Source organism: Schistocerca piceifrons, chromosome 5, assembly GCF_021461385.2.
Source record: "Schistocerca piceifrons isolate TAMUIC-IGC-003096 chromosome 5, iqSchPice1.1, whole genome shotgun sequence".
Taxonomy (NCBI): domain Eukaryota; kingdom Metazoa; phylum Arthropoda; class Insecta; order Orthoptera; family Acrididae; genus Schistocerca; species Schistocerca piceifrons.
Genome location: NC_060142.1, coordinates 64,587,337 through 64,610,707, shown reverse-complemented (window position 1 = coordinate 64,610,707; position 23,371 = coordinate 64,587,337). Strand labels below are relative to the sequence as shown.

The following is a 23,371-nucleotide window of genomic DNA, read 5'->3' as shown; positions in this document are numbered from 1 at the left end:
AAAAAGGAAGAAAGTTTTGTTGTTAGGCAGTTCTCATGCCAGAGGTGTAGGCCAACTTCTGCAGGAGGAATTAGGACCAGAATACCAGGTCACAAATTTTTTCAAACCAAGTGCTAGTCTGTATCAGGTGACAGAGGATTTAGGTTCACTCTGTAAAGGATTTTCCAGGGAAGACACCGTGGTTATTGTGGGAGGGCCAGGGAACATTATCGACAGAGATCCTGGGTACAGTATAGAGTGTGACCTGGTAAAGATTGCGTCGGCATCGAGACACACCAATGTTGAATTTGTATCTGTCCTGAGACGCCATGACCGGCCTCATTTGAACTCTTCTGTTGGGAGAGTTAATTTGGAGTTGGAACAGCTGCTTGGGTCGGGTGCAGGGGCTCATATTGGTGTGGTTCCTGTTCATTCTCTCAGTAGGTGGGACTATACCAGACACGGCCTACATCTCAACAGGAAAGGGAAGGGTAAACTGGCTGGGGTAATAGCAGGAAATTTAAGGGGGGGGGGGGGGGGAGGCACTGCCATGAATGGTAAAATACCAGTGGTTACAGGCGTTGGAGCAGCACCTTTTTTAGGATAGGTAAGACAGAAAGATGTCAAGTTCTACGAGAGGTCAGGATTGAAACAAATCTTCAGTTTAGGAAAGAAATTAAACAGCACAATTCTAGCACATTGGATCACCAATCACAGTTGTCAATTATAAATTTTCACCAATCACCAGAAATTTTATCTCCACCAAGTTGTATCTCAGGCCTAGGTAATTGCATTGATGAATTAAAGTCACCCAACCCAGTTGACATAATCTGCCTCTCTGAACACCATGTGACCACTGGTATAGGAACTAGGCCTAAGCACAATGAGAAACTCAGACAGGAGAGTACTGCAAATGTTAGAATAAGGAAAGGTTCTCATAAAAGTATAATTAAAAATAATGTAAGTATATTTCATCAAAATATTGGGAGTTTAAAGAATGAAATAGATGAGCTTCTGGTTTGTTTAGAAGATTTAGAAGCTGAGGATGAAATAGATATACTATGCCTGTCTGAGCATCACATTGTTACTGATATGGATAAGGTAAATGTAAGTGGATATAAGCTCTCTGCACATGTAATTAGAGAAAATATGGAGAAAGGAGGAGTTGTCATATATGTCAAAAGTTATCATTGTGCAAAAAGTATAGAAACAAAAATGTTTTGTGTAGAGAAACATATAGAAGCATGTGCCTGTGAGCTTAAATTAAATAAAGGCACATTTATAATTGTAACTGTATATAGGATCCCATCGGGAAATTTTCATCTACACTCCTGGAAATGGAAAAAAGAACACATTGACACCGGTGTGTCAGACCCACCATACTTGCTCCGGACACTGCGAGAGGGCTGTACAAGCAATGATCACACGCATGGCACAGCGGACACACCAGGAACCGCGGTGTTGGCCGTCGAATGGCGCTAGCTGCGCAGCATTTGTGCACCGCCGCCGTCAGTGTCAGCCAGTTTGCCGTGGCATACGGAGCTCCATCGCAGTCTTTAACACTGGTAGCATGCCGCGACAGCGTGGACGTGAACCGTATGTGCAGTTGACGGACTTTGAGCGAGGGCGTATAGTGGGCATGCGGGAGGCCGGGTGGACGTACCGCCGAATTGCTCAACACGTGGGGCGTGAGGTCTTCACAGTACATCGATGTTGTCGCCAGTGGTCGGCGGAAGGTGCACGTGCCCGTCGACCTGGGACCGGACCGCAGCGACGCACGGATGCACGCCAAGACCGTAGGATCCTACGCGGTGCCGTAGGGGACCGCACCGCCACTTCCCAGCAAATTAGGGACACTGTTGCTCCTGGGGTATCGGCGAGGACCATTCGCAACCGTCTCCATGAAGCTGGGCTACGGTCCCGCACACCGTTAGACCGTCTTCCGCTCACGCCCCAACATCGTGCAGCCCGCCTCCAGTGGTGTCGCGACAGGCGTGAATGGAGGGACGAATGGAGACGTGTCGTCTTCAGCGATGAGAGTCGCTTCTGCCTTGGTGCCAATGATGGTCGTATGCGTGTTTGGCGCCGTGCAGGTGAGCGCCATAATCAGGACTGCATACGACCGAGGCACACAGGGCCAACACCCGGCATCATGGTGTGGGGAGCGATCTCCTACACTGGCCGTACACCACTGGTGATCGTCGAGGGGACACTGAATAGTGCACGGTACATCCAAACCGTCATCGAACCCATCGTTCTACCATTCCTAGACCGGCAAGGGAACTTGCTGTTCCAACAGGACAATGCACGTCCGCATGTATCTCGTGCCACCCAACGTGGCCAGCAAGATCTCCGGATCTGTCCCCCATTGAGCATGTTTGGGACTGGATGAAGCGTCGTCTCACGCGGTCTGCACGAACGCTGGTCCAACTGAGGCGCCAGGTGGAAATGGCATGGCAAGCCGTTCCACAGGACTACATCCAGCATCTCTACGATCGTCTCCATGGGAGAATAGCAGCCTGCATTGCTGCGAAAGGTGGATATACACTGTACTAGGGCCGACATTGTGCATGCTCTGTTGCCTGTGTCTATGTGCCTGTGGTTCTGTCAGTGTGATCATGTGATGTATCTGACCCCAGGAATGTGTCAATAAAGTTTCCCCTTCCTGGGACAATGAATTCACGGTGGACTCCTTGTTGTGCTATCTGTCAGACAGGTGGAAGCAAATTATTATTTGTGGGGATTTCAATGTAGATTCTCTGAAAGAGGGTAATAGGAAAAATGAGCTTGAAGTATTACTCGGTTCTTTCAATTTGACACCTGTTATTGATTTTCCTACTCAGGTGGTAAAGGATAGCAGCTCACTGATAGATAACTTCTTTATAGACCAAGATAAGTTTAACAAGATAAATGCTCAGCCTGTTGAGAATGGTCTTTCTGATCATGGGCACAGCTAGTTACAATATATGACATAGCTCCAGTCAGCAGTACTAAACAGTCCTCCAAAGTGGTACATTCAGTCAACGATTTAACAATTGCAAATTTCAGGGAAAGCCTACAGCAGTTAGACTGGGATGAGGTGTACAGTGAACCTGATGCCAATTTAAAATATAATTTATTTCATGACACTTTTGTAAATGCATTTGAAAACTGCTTCCTGAAGAAAATAGTTAAATATAATTGTAAGAAACCATGTAACAAACCATGGCTTACTAAGGGTATAAAAATATCTTGTAACCGGAAAAGGGAAATGTATCTGACAGCCAGAAAGAGTAGTGACCCTGAAACTATCAAACATTATAAAAACTACAGTGCCATATTAAGAAAAGTTATTAAAAATCCAGAAGTATGTGTATCATGTCTGAAATCAGCAACTCTGATAACAAAATTAAAACAATTTGGAATATTATTAAAAGAGAAACAGGTCAACCAAGAGCACAGGAAGACAGTATTACCATCAAATTGAATGAAAACTTTACGAACAAAAAGTCAGAAGTTGAAAATATTTTTAATAATCATTTTCATGTTGTGGCTATAGTAGGATCCAGGTGTTCATTAGAAGATGCTAGGCTGTTAATGGAAAAGGCCATACCTATGCAATTTGATACAATTGAAATCTAACGCATTTCTCCCTCTGAAATTAGGAAAATAATAAACTTGCTTAAAAGCAAAAACTCACATGGAATTGATGGCATTTCCAGCAAAATACTAAAAGCTTGTTCTCAACAGATAAGTAAGATTCTCAGCCACCTGTGTAATAGCTCTCTGGAACAGGGCATTTTCCCTGATAGACTGAAATATGCTATTGTTATACCTTTGCATAAAAAAGGAGATAGATCTGATGTCAACAATTACCGTCCAATCTCCCTTCTAACAGCTTTATCCAAAATTTTTGAGCAAGTAATTTTTTCAAGAGTAGCTTCACATATCTGTAAAAATGAAGTACTAACAAAATGTCAGTTTGGTTTCCAGAAAGGTTTTTCAACAGAAAATGCCATATATGCTTTCACCAATCAAATTTTGAATGATCTGAATAACCGAACACCACCCATTGGGATTTTTTGTGATCTCTCAAAGGCTTTTGATTGTGTAAATCATGAAATTCTGCTAAACAAGCTCAAGTATTGTGGCATGAGTGGGGCAGTGCACAAATGGTTTAATTCGTACCTAACTGGAAGAGTGCAGAAAGTTGAAATAAACAGTTCTCATAATATGCAAAGATCAGCACATTCCTCAAACTGGGGAACTATCAAGAATGGGGTTCCACAAGGGTCGATCTTGGGTCCTTTGTTGTTTTAATATATATTAATGACTTGCCATTCAATATTCATGAAGAGACAAAGTTAGTTCTCTTTGCTGATGATACAAGTATAGTAATCACACCTGACAAACAAGAATTAACTGATAAAATTGTCAATAATGTCTTTCAGAAAATTACTAAGTGGTTCCTTGTAAATGGACACTCACTGAATTTTGATAAGACACAGTACATACAGTTCTGTACAGTAAATGGTATGACGCTATTAATAAATATAGACCTTAATCAGAAGCATATAGCTAAGGTAGAATATTCAAAATTTTTAGGTGTGTCCATTGATGAGAGATTAAATTGGAAGAAACACATTGATGATCTGCTGATACGTTTGAGTTCAGCTACTTATGCAGTAAGGGTCATTGCAAATTTTGGTGATAAACATCTTAGTAAATTAGCTTACTACGCCTATTTTCACTCATTGCTTGCATATGGCATCATATTTTGGGGTAATTCATCACTGAGGAATAAAGTATTTATTGCACAAAAGCATGTAATCAGAATAATAGCTGAAGTCCACCCAAGATCATCCTGCAGACATTTATTTAAGGATCTAGGGATATTCACAGTAGCTTCTCAGTATATATACTCTCTTATGAAATTTGTTATTAACAACCAAACCCAATTCAAAAGTAATAGTAGTGTGCATAACTCCAATACTAGGAGAAAGGATGATCTTCACTATTCAAGATTAAATCTAACTTTGGCACAGAAAGGGGTGAATTATGCTGCCACTAAAGTCTTTGGTCACTTACCAAATAGTATCAAAAGTCTGACAGATAACCAACAAGTATTTAAGAAGAAATTAAAAGAATTTCTGAATGACAACTACTTCTACTCTATAGAGGAATTTTTAGATATAAATTAAGAAAAAAAAGAAAAAAAACCCAAACAAAAAAATTATAAAAAAAAATTTAAAAAAATAAAAAAGTTGTTATAATATCTTAATTATGTTGTTAAATTAACTTAATTATGTCATGTATTGGAAAATTTGACTCGTTCCACATCATTACGAAATATCGTATTCATTATCCATGGAACTAGTATTAATCTAATCAAATCTTATCTGCTACTGGGTATTGACTTACATCAATGGGAAAAGTTGAAAATTTGTGCTGGACCAGGATTCTAAGCTCGATCACCTGTTTACTAGACAGATGTTCTGACCACTGTGCCATCCAGACACAATGGTAATTGCAGTGGCATGGTCTACTCTAGCACACCTCCTGTCAGACCAAAATTCTCAACTTATTCGCACATTACTGATGCAGTGCCCCTTCCCATTTTCCTCATTAAGTGTGCTAGGGTAGTCTGTGCAACTGCAATGATCACAGTGTCCAGATGGCTCAGTGGTCAGAGCATCTGCCTAGTAAACAGGAGAACTGGGTTAGAATCCTGGTCTCGCGAAAATTTTCAACTTTTCCCATTGATGTAAATCAATGACCACTAACAGCTACATGTCGTAATTTCTTTGCATCTTGATTGATAATGGCTACATGGTCAAAATGGTGTCTGTTCTTTCAGACATGTCTGAAAGAACAGACACCACACATATAACTATGTACGAGGTATGTCCACAAAGTAAATTCCGTTTGGTTATATAAAACAAATATGTACAGACACAGAAAAAAATATTTATTGTACAAAAATCTACAACTGTTAAACTACTTTTCAACATAGCTTCCAAAATTTTGTAGGCACTTGTCATAGCGTGGCAAAAGTTTTTGTATACCTTCTTCATAGAAGGTTGCCGCCTGTGTATCCAACCATGTGGTACCATGTTCTTTCAGCTCATCATCATCTCTGAAGTGTTGACCACCAAGGACAGATTTTAGGTGTAAGAAGAGATGAAAGTCGCTAGGAGCAAGGTCTGGGCTGTACGGAGGGTGATCAAATGCGTCCCAGGGAAATTCCCTAAGAGTTGTTTGGTCACATTCACCGTGTGAGGTCAGGCATTATCGCAGAAAAAAACATCATCTTTTGACAGTAATCCTCAGCGCTTGTTCTGTATTGTGTGGCGAAATTTCTTAATGGTCGCGCAGTAACCATGTGAATTGATTGTTTGGCCTTGTGGTAAGAAATCAATCAGCAAAATACCTTTTCTGTCCCAAAAAACAGTGCACATGACTTTTTGAGGTGTCAAGATTTGCTTAGGCTTAACCTTCGCTGGGGATGAAGTGTGCCTCCATTCCAGTGATTGCCATTTTATTTCAGGGGTGTTGTACGATACCCAAGTTTCATCCCCAGTGACTATCCGAAAAAGAAAACCATCGTCAACTTCATTGTAGTGTGTCAAAAACTGAAGTGATTGCCCATCCGTTGTTTTTTTGTGTTGTTTAGTAGGAATTTTGGGTACCCAACAAGAGCAAAGTTTTTAATATTTCAGTTTTTCAGTAACAATTTCATGAATTAGCAATTGTGAGATTTGCAGAACTTCCACAGCAAAGGCACTACGTGTACAGTTACAGTTGTACTTCATCTTCTCTCCAGTTGTGTGAACCAATTCATCAGTAACCACAGATGGGCATCCACTTCGTTCTTCATCGTGCACTTGATCAGGTCCTTCACTGAACAGTCTGACTCATCTTCTAACCATTGAATCACTCATAGCATTTTGTCCGTAAACCTCACAGATTTGCCAATGAATTTCCTTTGGTTTAACTTTCTTTGCATTTAGAAAATGAATCACAGATCTGATTTCACACACAGTGACATTTTCAACTGCGGCTGACATTATAAAGAAGCACTACAAAGCACATGTCGGCAGTAGCAATCTGAAAATGTTGTACATGTCTTCTCCTTGAGCCAGAGTAACTCCCGTGCATGCTCGGAACTGCGATTGTAGCACGGAACTTACTTTGTGGACGACCTTCATATTTGTTTTATTAATAGCACTCCAATCTATTTTTACTTTTATGTTTATTTATTTAGCTGTCTATCCAGTCACTGGCTTCATCTGCTGAAAATACAAAAACTAATCAACTTTTTCAAACTATCTTTATAAAGGACTCCCAATCACTGTTCAACTTTATCTGCTCTATAGGCAAACACAGCATCAGGAGGTTAAAAAAAGTGTCAATGGTCAAAGGGTCAAGGTGGCTACTCTGAAAGGCAGAGAGCCAATGCAAAGGAATTTTACTACCAGATGTGATGGAATTGCCTGGACCATTGCCAAAAGCTAAAACATATTTCCGTTACATCATAATGGCAGTAGACAAATTTTGCAAAAATGATGAAGTTCTGTACAAGGTGATTCAAAATTAACTGGACAAAAAGTACATATTCCTGTGACTAGAGTAATGACTTTATTTCAGAAATACACCTACAGACTGAAAGGTTAAATCTCTCAGTTTCTATGGACATTCACAGGTGTTTAATGATGTGGGCTCCATTTGTGACACAGCTGATGTCCAACCCCGTTCAAATGTAGCCTGATCAATGAAGTTAACCATACTGACTATCCAGTGCATTAGCTGCTGTAAGTCCTGGGGAAATTAAGGTACATAAAACATGTCTTCACATGTCTCCAAAAATACAATGGTGTAAGGTCAGGTGACCTGTAAGTGGTGGTGGTGGTGGTGTGGGGGTAAGGGGGGGGGGGGGTGAGGGGGGGGGGGGCAGACACAACATGAACGGCACATCATTTGACTCAGAATGAAAAAACCAGCAAGTGGAAGATGTTCACTGAGGTGACTACATATCAGATTATGCCAATGTGGCACAGCTTTGTCCTGTTGCAAAATAAAGTTGGGTACATTATCTGTCAACAGAGGTGACAACCAGAAAGAATAGTAAGATAGGTTAAGCCTGAATGGTAGACTCTGTGAAAAAGAAAAGAATAAGGCAGCCGGTTATGTCACAGAATACGTTAGTTAGGTTTAGGAGAATCTCATTCACGTTCCAGAGAGGCATAAGGGTTTTATGTACCCCCATATTCTCAAATTACGCTCGGTCACTTTTTCTGCCATTTCAGTGAAGTGTGGCTTTGTCGGAGAACACAAGCCTGTCTCTGAAACCATTCACTTTGCTATGTCATTTGAACAAAAGCACCACAGGCGCAAAGATGCGAGCTGGTGCCAGTGCCATAGAGACTCGCCATTTGCATGAGCTGCACCAGTGCCACAGGCAGTGCTAAGGATAGAGCTATTGACTTCGCCTCAGCCAATAGCTGACCGAGTACAATCTGTAAATGACTGAACGACAACAGACAGAAGCCTACTTGGAACACAGAAGAGCAGCTCTCGCCCACTTGGTTATAGATCATCATCCGGGGCTGACTTAGACAGGGAACATTGTTTAGTGAACTCTTAGAAGTGAGCAGACAGTTGTAGACTGCATTTGCTATATACTGTGAAGTTTACCTATGATTATTAGCACTTAGCCATGGAGGGCATTTCTGTGTTATATTACATGCAGTGTTGCAGACTTCATTATTCAACAAGTCACAAAGATAAGCAAATGTTTTTAAATCACTTGTGTGACTTCACTACTACTTTGTTGAAGTATTGTAGAACTTTCATTCGCCTATCCCGTTACCTGACACTTAGGCATAGCTGTGCAATAGTGGCAGGAAGACATTGTCTTAGCGGTATACTGCACCACAAATCGTTTCACAAATTCACAAGCTTGGCCTACCGTAACAGCAGTGCCAACTCAGACTCCACAACAATAGTGACAATACCTTTCCAAAAGGGTTTACAAAACACTTCTCTGCTGGCATGACTTGTGGATTTTCTGGGGCTTCTTTCGTAGATCGTATGAGTGTTTTTCACTATTTCACCCACAACAGATGACTGTCCTGTGGTTTTCTTCTTGCATATGCATCCTGGTTCATCAAATTGCTAGCAATGCTGTGATAACGTATTGTATTGTGAATTTAAACGACAGAGATGCATCATCCCGCCTTAGCCCTCAGTGGTTCACAACCCCACAACAGGTCACAGCAGTCCACCCACCCCAACGCTGTCCAACACCGCACCGCACCCAGGATTATTGTGCAATTCGGCCCCCAGTGGAGCCCTCCCCAGGAACCCTCTGAGGTGCCCACCTACACAGGTAGAAATGATCATCATAATAAAATAAGCGAGAAAGGAATGGGAGAGAAGTAGATTAAAGGTGGTTCTACGAACCCTCTGCCAGGCACTTAATTGTGAACTGCAGAGCAATCTTGTAGATATAGAGGTAGACGTACTAGTATTTGCACACCGCTAACTGCATATTCTTTATGTAAACTCCCTCACAACAGGGACAAATAAATTGTGTACACACACACACACACACACACACACACACACACGTGACCAATGTCTCCTGGTGCTAGAATTCAACTGGGTCTGATGAGAGCTGTAGTCTGCTTGGGTGGGCAGTGAGGGTAAGGAGGAGTCAAGGACGGGGTGAAGGAGGGAGAGGGGAAGGACAGTAGAGTAGGGATGAGGGAATATGCTGTGCTGCCTGTGGGGAAAGTACAGGGACACGAGGCGAACGGGATAAAGCAAATTCATGAAGTGTCTGGTGGCTATGGCAGGGGGAAGGAGGGGGGAAGGGGGAGAGAGGGGCAAAGGGAGGGGAATAGGAGAGGAGAGATGGGGAATAGACTAGTAGCAGCATTGGTGGGACAGAAGGTGAGTCATCGTAACTGCCATCTGCTCCACATCTTCTGTGCAGCAAGCTACGTTAATTTAAGTATTAACTGTATTTTTCTTACTTGTCACTTCTTCTTCCATGTGTTTTTGCTTTTAGGAAGCTTAATTTACGAGTACTAGTAATAGTGTTCCATAGATTTTGTGTTTGTTTTGAATATAGTCAGGGAGTCCCTTTAGTCAGCTGTAGTGCCAGTAGTGCTAGCGTTTGATTCGAATACAGTCCAGAGACAGGTAGCGCTTATTTTCATTGTTTTCAACAAGAAGTCTCTAGTAACCACAGTTTAGTTAGCTATCAGCCACCTTTAGTGAATTAGCAGTCTACATTGATTTCTTAGGATGGATAAGATGTGTGACTGCTGTAACTGCTGAATGTGTTGATGGTCGCGGTCAGCCGTCTTCTGGCTGCTGCCTTGGAGTGTAGCACCAGTGGGGAGTCTGGTGCGTCGCATGGTACACGCCAGGTGTTACATGCTTCGCCCCAGGTCCCTGCTGTCAAGACATCTTCGCGGGTACCGGGTGCGGTTGGGCCACCCTCTCCCCAAGGGGAGTGGCGGGTTCAGCGGCCTTAGTGGCACACGAGGCGGAGGGTCAATGTGGAGGCTGGCTGTGTGGCATCGCCCGCTCTGCCTGTGAGTGGACATGTGGCCGCTCCTTCAACAAGGTCTGAGCAGGCACACGGGAGGGGGGGGGGGGGGGGAGGGGCTTATTAGTGACTGGGAGCTCCAACGTTAGGCGGGTGATGGAGCCCCTTAGGGAGATAGTGGAAAGTTCTGGGAAGAAGGCCAGTGTTCACTCTGTCTGCTTGCCGGGGGGTCTCATCCGAGATATGGAGGAGGCCCTGCCAGCGGCGATAGAGAGCACTGGGTGCACCCGACTGCAAATTGTTGCTCATGTCGGCACCAATAACTCCTGCCGTCTGGGTTCAGAGGTCATCCTCAGTTCATACAAGCAGTTGGCGGAGTTGGTGAAGGCAGAAAGCCTCGCTTGTGGGGTGGAATCTGTGCTAACTATATGTAGTATTGGTCCCAGAACCGATAGCAGTCCTCTGGTTTGGAGCTGAGTGGAAGGCTTAAACCAGAGGCTCAGATGATTCTGCGGACATCTGGGGTGCAAATTTCTCGACCTCCAGTATCGGGTGGAGAAATGTAGGGTCCCCCTGAATAGGTCAGGCGTGCACTACACACAGGAAGCAGCTACACGGGTAGTGGAGTATGCGTGGAGTGCACATGTGGGTTATTTAGGTTAGAGAATTCCCTTCCTAGGCCCGACAAGACCCCTCCTGAGACGCGACAAGGTAGCAGTAGGCAAAACACAATGGGGAATAACAATATTAATGTGCTAATAGTAAACTGCAGGAGCGTCTATAGAAAGGTCCCAGAACTGCTCTCATTAATAAACGGTCACAAGACCACATAGTACTAGGGCCAGAAAGTTGGCTGAAACCAGATGTAAACAGTAATGAAAGTATAAACTCAGATTGGAATGTATACCGCAGAGACAGGTTGGACAGTGAAGGGGGAGGTGAGTTTATAGCGATAAAAAGTGCAATAGTATCGAAGGAAATTGACGGAGATCCGAAATGTGAAATAATTTGGGTGAAGGTCACGGTTAAAGCAGGCTCAAACATGGTAATTGGATATCTCTATAGGCCCCCTGGCTCAGCAGCTGTTGTGGCAGAGCACCTGAAAGAAAATATGGAAAATATTTCGAGTAGATTTCCCGACCATGTAATAGTTCTGGGTGGAGATTTTAATTTGCCAGATATAGACTAGGAGACTCAAACATTTATAATAGGTGGCAGGGACAAAGAATCCAGTGAAATTTTTTAAAGTGCATATCTGAAAACTACCTTGAGCAGCTAAACAGAGAACTGACTTGTGGCGATAACATATTAGACCTTCTGGTGACAAACAGACCCGAACTATTTGAAACAGTTAACGTAGAACAGGGAATCAGCGATCATAAAGTGGTTACTGCTTGGATGATTTCAGCTGTAAACAGAAATATTAAAAAAGGTAGGAAGATTTTTCTGTTTAGCAGAAGTGACAAAAAGCAGATTTCAGACTACTTGATGGCTCAACATAAAAGTTTTGTCTCAAGTACAGATAGTGTTGAGGATCAGTGGACAAAGTTCAAAACCATCATACAATATGCATTAGATGAGCATGTGCCAAGCAAGATCATAAGAGATGGCAAAGAGCCACCATGGTACAACAACGGAGTTGGAAAACTGCTGCAGAAGCAAAGGGAACTTCACAGCAAACATAAACATAGCCAAAGCCTTGCAGACAAACAAAAATTACACGAAGCGAAATGTAGTGTGAGGAGGGCTATGCGAGAGGCGTTCAATGAATTCGAAAGTAAAGTTCTATGTACTGACTTGGCAGGAAATCCTAAGAAATTTTGGTCTTATGTCAAAGTGGTAGGTGGATCAAAACAAAATGTCCAGACACTCTGTGACCAAAATGGTACTGAAACAGAGGATGACAGACTAAAGGCCGAAATACTAAATGTCTTTTTCCAAAGCTGTTTCACAGAGGAAGACTGCACTGTAGTTCCTTCTCTAGACTGTCGCACAGATGACAAAATGGTAGACATCGAAATAGACGACAGAGGGATAGAGAAACAATTAAAACCGCTCAAAAGAGGAAAGGCCGCTGGACCTGATGGAATACCAGTTCGATTTTACACAGAGCACGCGAAGGAACTTGCCCCCCTTCTTGCAGCGGTGTACCATAGGTCTCTAGAAGAGCATAGTGTTCCAAAGGATTGGAAAAGGGCACAGGTCATCCCCATTTTCAAGAAGGAACGTCGAACAGATGTGCAGAACTATAGACGTATATCTCTAATGCCGATCAGTTGTAGAATTTTGGAACACGTATTATGTTCGAGTGCAATGACTTTTCTGGAGACTAGAAATTTACTCTGTAGGAATCAGCATGGGTTTCGAAAAAGGCGATTGTGTGAAACCCAGCTCACGCTATTCGTCCACGAGACTCAAGAGGGCCATAGACACGGATCCCAGGTAGATGCCGTGTTTCTTGACTTCCAGTTCCCCACAGTCGTTTAATGAACAAAGTAAGAGCATATGGACTATCAGACCAATTGTATGATTGGATTGAAGAGTTCCTAGGTAACAGAACGCAGCATGTCATTCTCAATGGAGAGAAGTCTTCCGAAGTAAGAGTGATTTCAGGTGTGCCGCAAGGGAATGTCGTAGGACTGTTGCTATTCACAATAAACATAAATGACCTTATGGATAACATCGGAAGTACACTGAGGCTTTTTGCAGATGATGCTGTAGTATATTGAGAGGTTGTAACAATGGAAAATTGTACTGAAATGCAGGAGGATATGCTACGAATTGACGCATGGTGCAGGGAATGGCAACTGAATCTCAATGTAGACAAGTGTAGTGTGCTGTGAATACATAGAAAGAAAGATCCTTTATTATTTACATACAATATACCAGGTCAGCAACTGGAAGCAGTCAATTCCATAAATTATCTGGGAGTAGGCATTAGGAGTGATTTAAAATGGAATGATCATATAAAGTTGATCATCAGTAAAGCAGATGCCAGACTGAGATTCATTGGAAGAATCCTAAGGGAATGCAATCCGAGAACAAAGGAAGTAGGTTACAGTACACGTGTTCGCCCACTACTTGAATATTCCTCGGGAGTGTGGGATCCGTACCAGATAGGGTTGATAGAAGAGATAGAGAAGATCCAACGGAGAGCAGCGCGCTTTGTTAAAGGATCATTTAGTAATTGTGAAAGCATTACAGAGATGATAGATAAACAGCAGTGGAAGAATTTGCAGGAGATACGCTCAGTACGGGCTTTTGTTGAAGTTTCGAGAACATATCTTCACCGAGGAGTCAAGCAGTATATTGCTCCCTCCTACGTATATCTCGCGAAGAGACGAGGAGGATAAAATCAGAGAGATTAGAGCCCACACAGAGGCATACCGACAATCTTTCTTTCCACGAACAATACGAGACTGGAATAGAAGGGAAAACCGATAGAGGTACACAAAGTACCCTCCGCCACACAACGTCAGGTTGCTTGCGGAGTATGGATGTGGATGTAGATGTAGATGTAGAAGGTGTGTATAATGCTGGAGTGGAAGCAAGGAAAGGGGTAGATGTGTGCAGGACAGGGAACAGTGAAGGTTGAGGTCAGGTGGGTTACAGGAATGAAGGATATGCTGTAGGGAGGGTTCCCTTCTGCACAGCTCAGAAAAGCTGGTGTTGGTGAGAAGAATCCAGACGGCACAGGCTGCAAAGCAGTCATTAAAGTGAAGCACATCATGCTGGGCAGCATGTTCAGCAAATAGGTGTCTACTAGGCCACAGTTTGGTGGTGGGCATTCATGTGGACAGACAACTTGTTAGTTGTCATGCCTACACAGAAAGGGGCACAAGGATCTGTAAACAAAGCAGCAACCATTGTGCTGCTTTCTACATGGGCATGACAACTAATAAGCTGTGTGTCTGCATGAATGGCTGCTGCCACAAGTGTGGCCAAGAATCAGCTGGACCACCCACTTGCTGATCATGCTGCCCAACACAATTTACTTCACTTTAATGACTGCTTTACAGCCTGTGCTTTCTATATTCTGCAGCTGCAGCGACATTTAGCTACATTTATACTCTGCAAACACTGTGAAGTGCATAGCCTAGGGTATGCCCATTGTACTAGTTATCAGGGTTTCTTCCTGTTCGATTCACGTGTGGAGCACGGGAGAATGACTGACTGAATGCCTCTGTGCGTGCTTTAATTATTCTAATGTTATCCTGATGATCCCTATGTGAGTGATACATAGGGGGCTGCAGTATATTCCTAGATTGTCATTTAAAGTCAGTTCTTCTTTGTTAGTAGACCTTTTCAGGATAATAATAACCATCATACCTGGCATTAAGTCATGCACTTCTTCCATGAATGCTTGCTTTCCTTGATGTTTCGTACGTATCCTCAGAAATGCCAAATGATCATCTTCATCCCAACCTCCAGAATGTCCACCTGTTTTAGCTAGAAACTTGTGAAATGCTCGAACCTAGAAGCACATTACAATGGTTGTAATAAAGATTACATACAAAAGTTTCATATACTGATGTTACAAAAAACAAATTGTGAGCAAACTGAACCTCATACCTACATCTCTTTATCTTGAAAGGCTTTTCGTGGCAGAATATACTAAGGAAACAAAGCAGTGACAAAAAAGTATTTATCACTTTCTCCCCCAGCCCAGTCTGAGTGGTTTGATGCAGCTGACCAAGACTTCCTTTCCTATGCCAGCCTCTTCATTTCGGTGAAGCACTCACACCCACGATTGACAGTTATGTGCTGGATGTATTCCAATTTCTGTTTCCACCTACAATTTTTTTTTTTTTTTTCCTATAGCTCTTTCTAGTATTATGGAACTATTCCCTGATGTCTTAACACTTTCTCTGCAGCTGACATTTATAAGCGTCACAACAAGCCATGAGCTAGTGCGGCTGATGCTGATAAGTGTCAAAACAAGCCACGAGCCAATGCGGCTGGTGCTTATAAGCATCCGCGCTCACTGTCAGATTACTCAGTCTAGTTACAGCATCTAATCTAGCATCAAAGAGTGTAAATTTTTGTTTTGTGTGGTCAGTTATCGAATGTATATTGTTCGTAATGGCGGCTAATGAACCGACACCTGGACCTTCCAATGTGAAAAGGAGCAGCAAAAGTGTTAAATTGACAGAGGCTGCAGAAGAATTGCAGAGTGATGACAGCATGGAAGCATAGCTTTCAAATCTGTTTCGTGACAGTTCTGAATCTGACAATACGAATCACAACGATTGTGTGGAAATCAACGACGAAAGAGAGCCCGACCTGTCACACGGAGATAATCCAGGTGAGTCCTGGCATAAAGAACCACATAATATGCAGTATCACGCATTTACGAAGGCAGAAGTTTTGCAAATTCATCCTGCTGGCAATTCTCTTATGTATTTCTTCAGATTATTGTTAACAGACGAATTGTTGCAACTTGTAGTTGATGAAACGAATGATAACACAGTCAACATATTGCTGAGTGAAAATACAAAAGAGGGATCTATGATCTGTAAATGGAAACCTCTAAGTATAGGCGAATTACTAGTTTTCCTGGGTGTTTCGCTACATATGGTTAACGTTAAATATCCACAATTACAAGACTACTAGAAGAAAGAACCACTGTTTGAGAATAGAGGAATAGCGATGAGTATAAGCAGAGACCAGTATTTGATCACATTACGCTCTCTGCATTTTGCAAAAAATCCACTTCCAGGAAACCCGAAACCAGACAATCATTTATATAAGATACGACCTATATTGGATTATTTTAACATGAGAATGTCTCAAGTGTATTACCCGGGAAGAGATTTATCAATAGATGAATCAATGATTCTTTGGAGGGGAAGATTCTCATTTAGACAATACATAAAAAGCAAACGTAATAAATATGGCATTAAGATGCACATGCTCCACAATCCAGATGATTTCATAAATAAGTGCGCTGTGTACATGGGAAGTAGTGGAGATATTGGGGGAAAAGGTCACGCTGAAAAGGTCGTTTTGCATTTGATGCCAGAAAAGCTGCATGTTGGTCATCACATTTACTCGGACAGTTATTATAACAGTTTTCATTTAGCTACAACTCTGCTGAACCTAAAAACACTTTCCACAGGTACTCTGAATATAAATATAAAATATACCTCCGAAGACGTTGTATCACCAAAACTTGGGAGAGGAGAGACAATTGCGTGGTATTCTAATGGAGTTATGATTAGAAAATGAAAGGATCGACGAGAGGTTTCCTACATTTGCACAGAACATCTAAATGTTATGAAGCAAGTGACGAATGCGTGCCAGCAAATAGTCACGAAACCTTTGCCTGTTATTAGGTACAATGTGTGTATGTCTGGGACTGATAAACAAGATCAGATGTTGTTGTATTATTTATGTGAACGAAAGACTATCCACTGGTCGAAAAAACTATTCTTTCATGTCATTCACATGCTAGTTTTCAATTCTCTACATCTGTACAACAAATACTCAGGAAATAAAATGACTTTGTACGATTACAGAATGAACATTATAAAGGGCTTCCTTCCACCAATGGACGTTCCACAAAATGTGAGCAAGAAACATCACAAACACACGTTGTGAAAAAGTGGGAAGCTACTGCAGGGAAGAAGCAAGTTATGAGGAAGCGGTGTAAGAAGTGCGCAGAACAAGGCAAGCGCACAGATACACCATCCGAGTGTACAACCTGCCCAGACAAACCTGGATACTGCTCGAACTGCTGTATAATTTCTTCCCATAAGTCGCAAAAATGCGATAATATCAGGGAAATTCCGATTATCATAGACAATGTCTTTTATATCTTTTGACACTGCATGGTTTCTTTTTATGACGTGAAAGGTTAGAACTTTTTTCGATGAGTACTCAGGAAATGAGGTTTTCTTTTGTGTTAAGTTGACTTATTTCTTATTGCGTTGTAAAGCGTTCACTTCAGTTTTTTGTGAAAGAATTTGTTGTGCTACATTTGTTTTAATAGCACCGCAATTGAAGTGATGGGGGACACGAGAGAAGCTTCCACGTAGGGTGTGTTTTGCTTACTAATTTCTACACATATGGGCATCCCCTGGGTGTCTATGATAAGTGTAGATGGCTAACTCTCATACCAGGAGCAAAAATGCTACTAAATTGACGACCTCTATCAGAGCCAATCTTAAAAATGCACATTTGAAGTAAATATAATTTCAAATGAATCCAGTTTCCTTTTTTTCCTTCTTAAGAATTTGCGTTTTGGAATCCAAATTTTTCCTGAATGCAGTGGATTTGTTGCTTGTTTGAATTGTATTTTTTGTTACATTATCAAGAAATCACAAACATTTGAATGACGCCTGTGACCCATACAGGTGTCAGACAACAAACAGACTTTAAAACATGACCACAATACAGTCAACGCTTATTTGAAGTAATGCACCTAAGGTGCATCCTACAGATCTTACAAGGTCTTGACATCAGCCAGTAGCTCAGGTGTGCTTAGGAGCATCGGCTCCGAGTGGTACCTGCACTTGAGCATTACCGGCCTGCACTCGCACATTGACGGGCCGCACTGGAGAGTTGCGCGCCTACACTGATGCCACAGCGAAAGTGTTAATGTGTTGTATTATCCTGGCCCTTCATCTATTTTGTGTTTTCCACACATTCCTTCCCTTGTCAACCTTCTCATTTCTTATCTGATTCAAGGTGCACTTAAATTTCTAATCCATCTGTGATATCACATTTTAAAAGTTTTGATTCTTTTCCTTTCTGGTTTTCCCACTGTCGGTGATTTATTTTCATACTTGGCTCCAAACATACATTCTCAGAAACTTGTTTCTCAAATTAAGGTCTACATTTGCCACTAATAAACTTATTTTAGTGGTGAATGTCCTATTTGCATGTACTAAACTGCTTTCCCATGTCCTCCTTGCTTCATCCACTATGTGTTATTTTGCTGCAAGGCTGAAAGAATTTCTTCACCTCAGCTACTACAGTCACCAGTTTTGATGCTAAGTTTAGTGCTAATCTCATTTCTGCTAATTCTCATTACTTTTATCTTTCAACCAATGGAAAGTCCAGGATCGAATAACAACAATATGGGAAGGCCAGATTGCTGCTCACCACATAGAAGAGGCATTAAATTGCAGACAGTCACAATGGGAAAAAAAAAACACTAGCAATATTTTGAGCTTTCAGACTAAATATTTCTTCAGAAGTAGAACTCACACACACTCAGATTAGAACTCACAACACATGGCCACTGTCTTCGGCATCAAGGTCCAAATGTAACTGTCTCTGACTGGAGTAGCCTGTCCTCCTCCTCGATATTCCCTTCCTTGCTACCACTCTAGTACACACAAGCCTTCTAACACACCAATGCACCTACAACTCCTTTTCTCTACTTGTCTCCTCAACCCCTAGTATAGCCTCCTGTTGCTGAACCTAGCAGCCCTATCCTGTCCCCAACATATCCCTGCACACTCCCACAGGTAGCAGTAGCATATTACTCCACCTGTTCCCTGCTATCACTCCCTGTCAGTGCCCCATGCCTCCTCAAAGCCCCTACTACCCACTCCAGCTAGTTGCTGCTTACATATGACATGGTCACAGTTGGGCTTTAGTGCAGTGAGATGGTGGCCACATATGTGTCTGTAATTTGTGTGGATTTGTAAGAGTTATAATTCTGAAGAAGGACTTTGTCTGAAAGCTAAAAATATTTCTAGCATTGTTTTTTCATAATGAGTAGCAATCTATTCCTTCCATTTTATTGTTACTTTCGCCTTTCTTTGGTTCACTCTCAGTCCATATTCTGTGCTCATTAGGCTGTTCATTCTGTTACACAGATGCTGAAGTTCCTCTTCACTTTCTTGAGAATAAAATATCATCAGCAAATCTTATTGTAGATATCCTTTCTTGATGAATTTTAATCCCATTCATGAACGTATCTTTTATTTACACTGTTGCTTCTTTGATGTAAAGGTTGAATAGGGGGAGAGAAATACTGCATCCATGCCATTGGATGTTTTTAATCCAAGGCCTCTTTTCTTGGCCTTTCAATCTTATTGTTCCTTTTGGTTTTTGTACTTATTGTGTATTACTCATCTTTGTACCTGTTTTTGAGAATTTCAAACATTTTGCACCAGTAACCATATATACACTGACCAGCCAGAACATTATGCCCACCGACCTACTATTGATGTAAACTTCTCCAGGTGATAGCAGCATCATACGGCAAGGAATAACTGCTGGTCAGATACATGCATGGTGCATGTAGTACTGGTGAGCGTGCTGTCTATGTGTAGAATGGGAAGTCATACTATCTACCTGAGTTTGACCAAGGGCAGATAGTGATGGCCCAGAGGCTCAGCAAGAGCATTTCGGAAACTGCACAACATGTCGGGTGTTTGAGGAGTGCTGTGGTGAGTGTCTTCAACACATGGCAAAACTAAGGTGAAATCATGTCCAGACATTGTGGGGTTGTGCAGCCACCTCTCATTACAGATGTTGGATGTCATAGGGTGGGTAGAGTGGTAAAAGACGGCAGGCGGTGAACTGCGGCGGAACGTGAGGGAATCGACATCAAACTTTAATGCTGGGCAGAGTACAAGTGTGTCTGAACACACAGAGCACCAAATACTCTTAATGTTGGGCCCTCCACAGCTGACAGCCCATGTAAGTGTCAATGTTAACACCATGACATCGACTACTATGACTGAAATGGGCACGTGACCATTAACACTGGATGTTGGCGCAGTGTCACACTGTTGCACTGTCTCATGAATCCCAATACCTTCTTGATCTTGCCAATGGGAGGGTGCGAATCTGTCATATTCCAGGGAAACCACTTGACACCTATACTGAAAGATGGAGACTAGCAGGTGGTGGCTCCATTATGCTCTGGGGAACAAGGGTCCAGTGAAGCTCATGCAATCCATCATAATGGCCAAGAAGTATTGTACACTGGTTGCAGACCATGTACGCCCTTTCATGATGATCATGTTTCATGAAGGACATATCATTTTTCATCAAGATAATGCACCATGTCACAAGATCAGGAATGTTACGAGGAATGCAGTGTTGAGTTCCAATTGATGTGCTGGCCTCCAACTCACCGGATCAGAACTCGATCAAACACATCTGGGATGCGATTGAATGTGGCGTCAGAGCTCATTGCCCCCCCCCCCTCCTCTGAATTTATTATTTGTGTTTGTGTAGATGTGTTGCCAACTCCCTCCTCCAGTGACCAATCAAGGCTTCACTGCTTCCATGCCACAATGTGCCATCGCTATTATCTGTGCCAAAGGTGGACATACCAGGTGTTACGTAGGTGGTCATAATGTTCAAGCTGATCAGTGTAAATAAAATGCTAAAATTAAAAACAGCAAAAAAATCATGAATGGTGACAAGAAGAGTATAGAAAAAGAATATGTTAAAACCACAGAATGAAAGATTTTTCTACCTCATCATAATATCACTCTGAAGTTGTAACACCATTTAAACAAATCTCTGACATCCCATGCAGGGTTATTCTAAATGATGGACCCATTTTCAAAAATTCTTATGTATGAACAAAATTTATACCAATGAAAAGAGGAAATTTCAAAGTTTTTGGTGGGTGGCGCCAGACAGGCGATGATGGTTTCAGAAGTGGCCTGTAGAGTTCGCATGGCAATATGGTATTCATTCCGTTTCACTGTCAGTTGTGTGTTCTTGAATTTGCAAAAAGTGAGTTGCAAATTGCAGTGTAGTGGGCATTTCATACCAAATTCCGTATTCAATCACCAACTCGTAAAAGCATTAGCTGTTGGTTTAAGCAATTTAAACAGCCTGGGAGTGTGTGCAAAGGAAAAAGCACAGGCCGATGGTGTGTGTCAGAAGACGATGTCTGACGGACTCAAGAAAGTTTTGTGCACAGCCCCAGTAAGTCTACCAATAGAGCCACTTCAGAACTTGGAATATCCCAACTAACAGTGTGGAAAGTTCTGAGACAGTGTTTGCCATACAAGCCCTACCTATTACAGCTTGTGCAGGATTTCAACCTCAGTGACAAAGAGAAGCATCTCACATTTTGTGGCTATGTGCTGCAAAGATGGAGGATGACGCATTTCTACAGCATGTAATTTTTAGTGATGAAGCGATGTTCCACCTTAGTGGAAAAGTCAACAGACGCAATGTTCGCATATGGGGTTTGGAAAATCCACATTCACCATTGCAACACGAAAGAGATTCGCCAAAGATCAACGTGTTCTGTGCCGTTTTCTGTACAAAGGTTTATAGACTATTTTTCTTTGCAGAAAGAACTGTAATGGGAATCACGTAGCTTGATACATTGGAACAATGGCTGTTCCCTCAAGTTATGGAAGATTCTCAGGACTTCATTTTCCAACAGTATGGAGCTCCACCCCATTGGCACCATGATGTATGAGGCTTTTTGAATGACTCCCTTCCTCAGCACTGACTCGGTCGCAGGGGACTCGAGGACCGGGCTCGGCACTTCTGGTCACCAACATCTCCTCACACTCTGTGATTATTTCTTATGGGGTTATGTGAAGGAAGCTGTTTACGCCCCACCACAACCAACCACTCTGAATGATCTGCGGAACTGGATCACTGCTGTTGTGCACTCAGTAACAGCAGATGCGCTTTTGCGTCTGTGGGACGAGTTTGGCAACTGCGTTGATGTTTGCCGTTTGTCCAACGGTGGCCACACTGAACATTTATGACATTTGTAATTATTAATTAATGATTAAAAACTATTTAATTATAAATTATTAAATTTATTAAACTGGTATCAAACATTATGAAAAAAACCTTTGAAACTTCCTCTTTTCACTGGTATAAAGTTTGTTCATTTTGGATTTGTACTTGAATAAATACACAGTTTTGAAAATGGGTCCATCATTTAGAATAACCCTGTATATTACATATGTTAATAATTCACTTTATGTAGATATCACTACATCATAAGTTTGTTAAATAATGGTTTAATATACACAATTAATTTGAAAAAAAAGTATAAATTCACCTCTGGTTGCACTCCACTCCCTGGTATGCTTAACATAGATGTGACTTTAGATGCAGCATGCACATGTGGAATATCAAGAGGTTTGGACCATTCGTCAATCTTCAAATCTGCATCCTGCAGCTCATTCCAAAGTTTCTCCTCTTCCTCAACCAAGCATTCTAACCTGCAAGTGGTGGAGACATTGTGTACTGACATATAAGTTTCGATTTTGAGCATTAAACACAGCTCATATTGCTACATCAAAATGCCCTTACTCAATATATAAAGCTGTACTGTTACGGACAACAATGCCACCAAATTTTACAGCAAACTATCGGAACTGTAATCTACAGAATCATTTACTGATTTTTGAAGTAACTTATGTTTTTGGTTGTTTAATATTTTACTGGCATCAATGAGCAGCATTGTCATTATCAGACTGATATTGCCACAAATGGGAAAACAACTGTTTTTAACACTGGGATGGAAGAAAGGTTTTGATGTACTGTTCTGCTTACAGAGAAGTAGTTGGCTACGAAGTCAATCTTGGGTTGGTCATGCATAGAGCAGTTAATTACCTGGAATCTTGCCGGCATTCACCAAAATTTATTTAGAATAACCGTACAAACTGTGCAACAGGATGGCTGGATGGGGATTTAAATTCCAACTCTTCAATATAAGTTTAGTGATTTAGTACCAGCTCATTTGGTAGGGACAACCTTAGCAAGAACTTGTGTACTATTTAAATGGGTAACATGATTGCCATCATTTAGTGCTTGTTTGGCAATGGCTCAATTTTTGTGTCTCCCACTCTGCAACTTCTGTTGTTTTACGTTTCCAGTCTTTACAGTGTGACCTCTCATTTT

General features: G+C 41.9%; 1 protein-coding gene across 1 annotated transcript in view; it reads right to left on the bottom strand.

Annotated features, from left to right (window-relative positions):
• Positions 1–23,371, bottom strand: part of LOC124798200 (coiled-coil domain-containing protein 112-like) — a 145,568-nt gene that overhangs the window by 90,621 nt on the left and 31,576 nt on the right. The window contains exons 5-6 of the mRNA XM_047261501.1: positions 22,527–22,689; positions 14,846–14,990 (exon numbers count right to left, since the gene is read on the bottom strand). Coding sequence (XP_047117457.1) covers positions 14,846–14,990; positions 22,527–22,689 — 308 coding nt within the window. The remainder of the gene's footprint in view (positions 1–14,845; positions 14,991–22,526; positions 22,690–23,371) is intronic.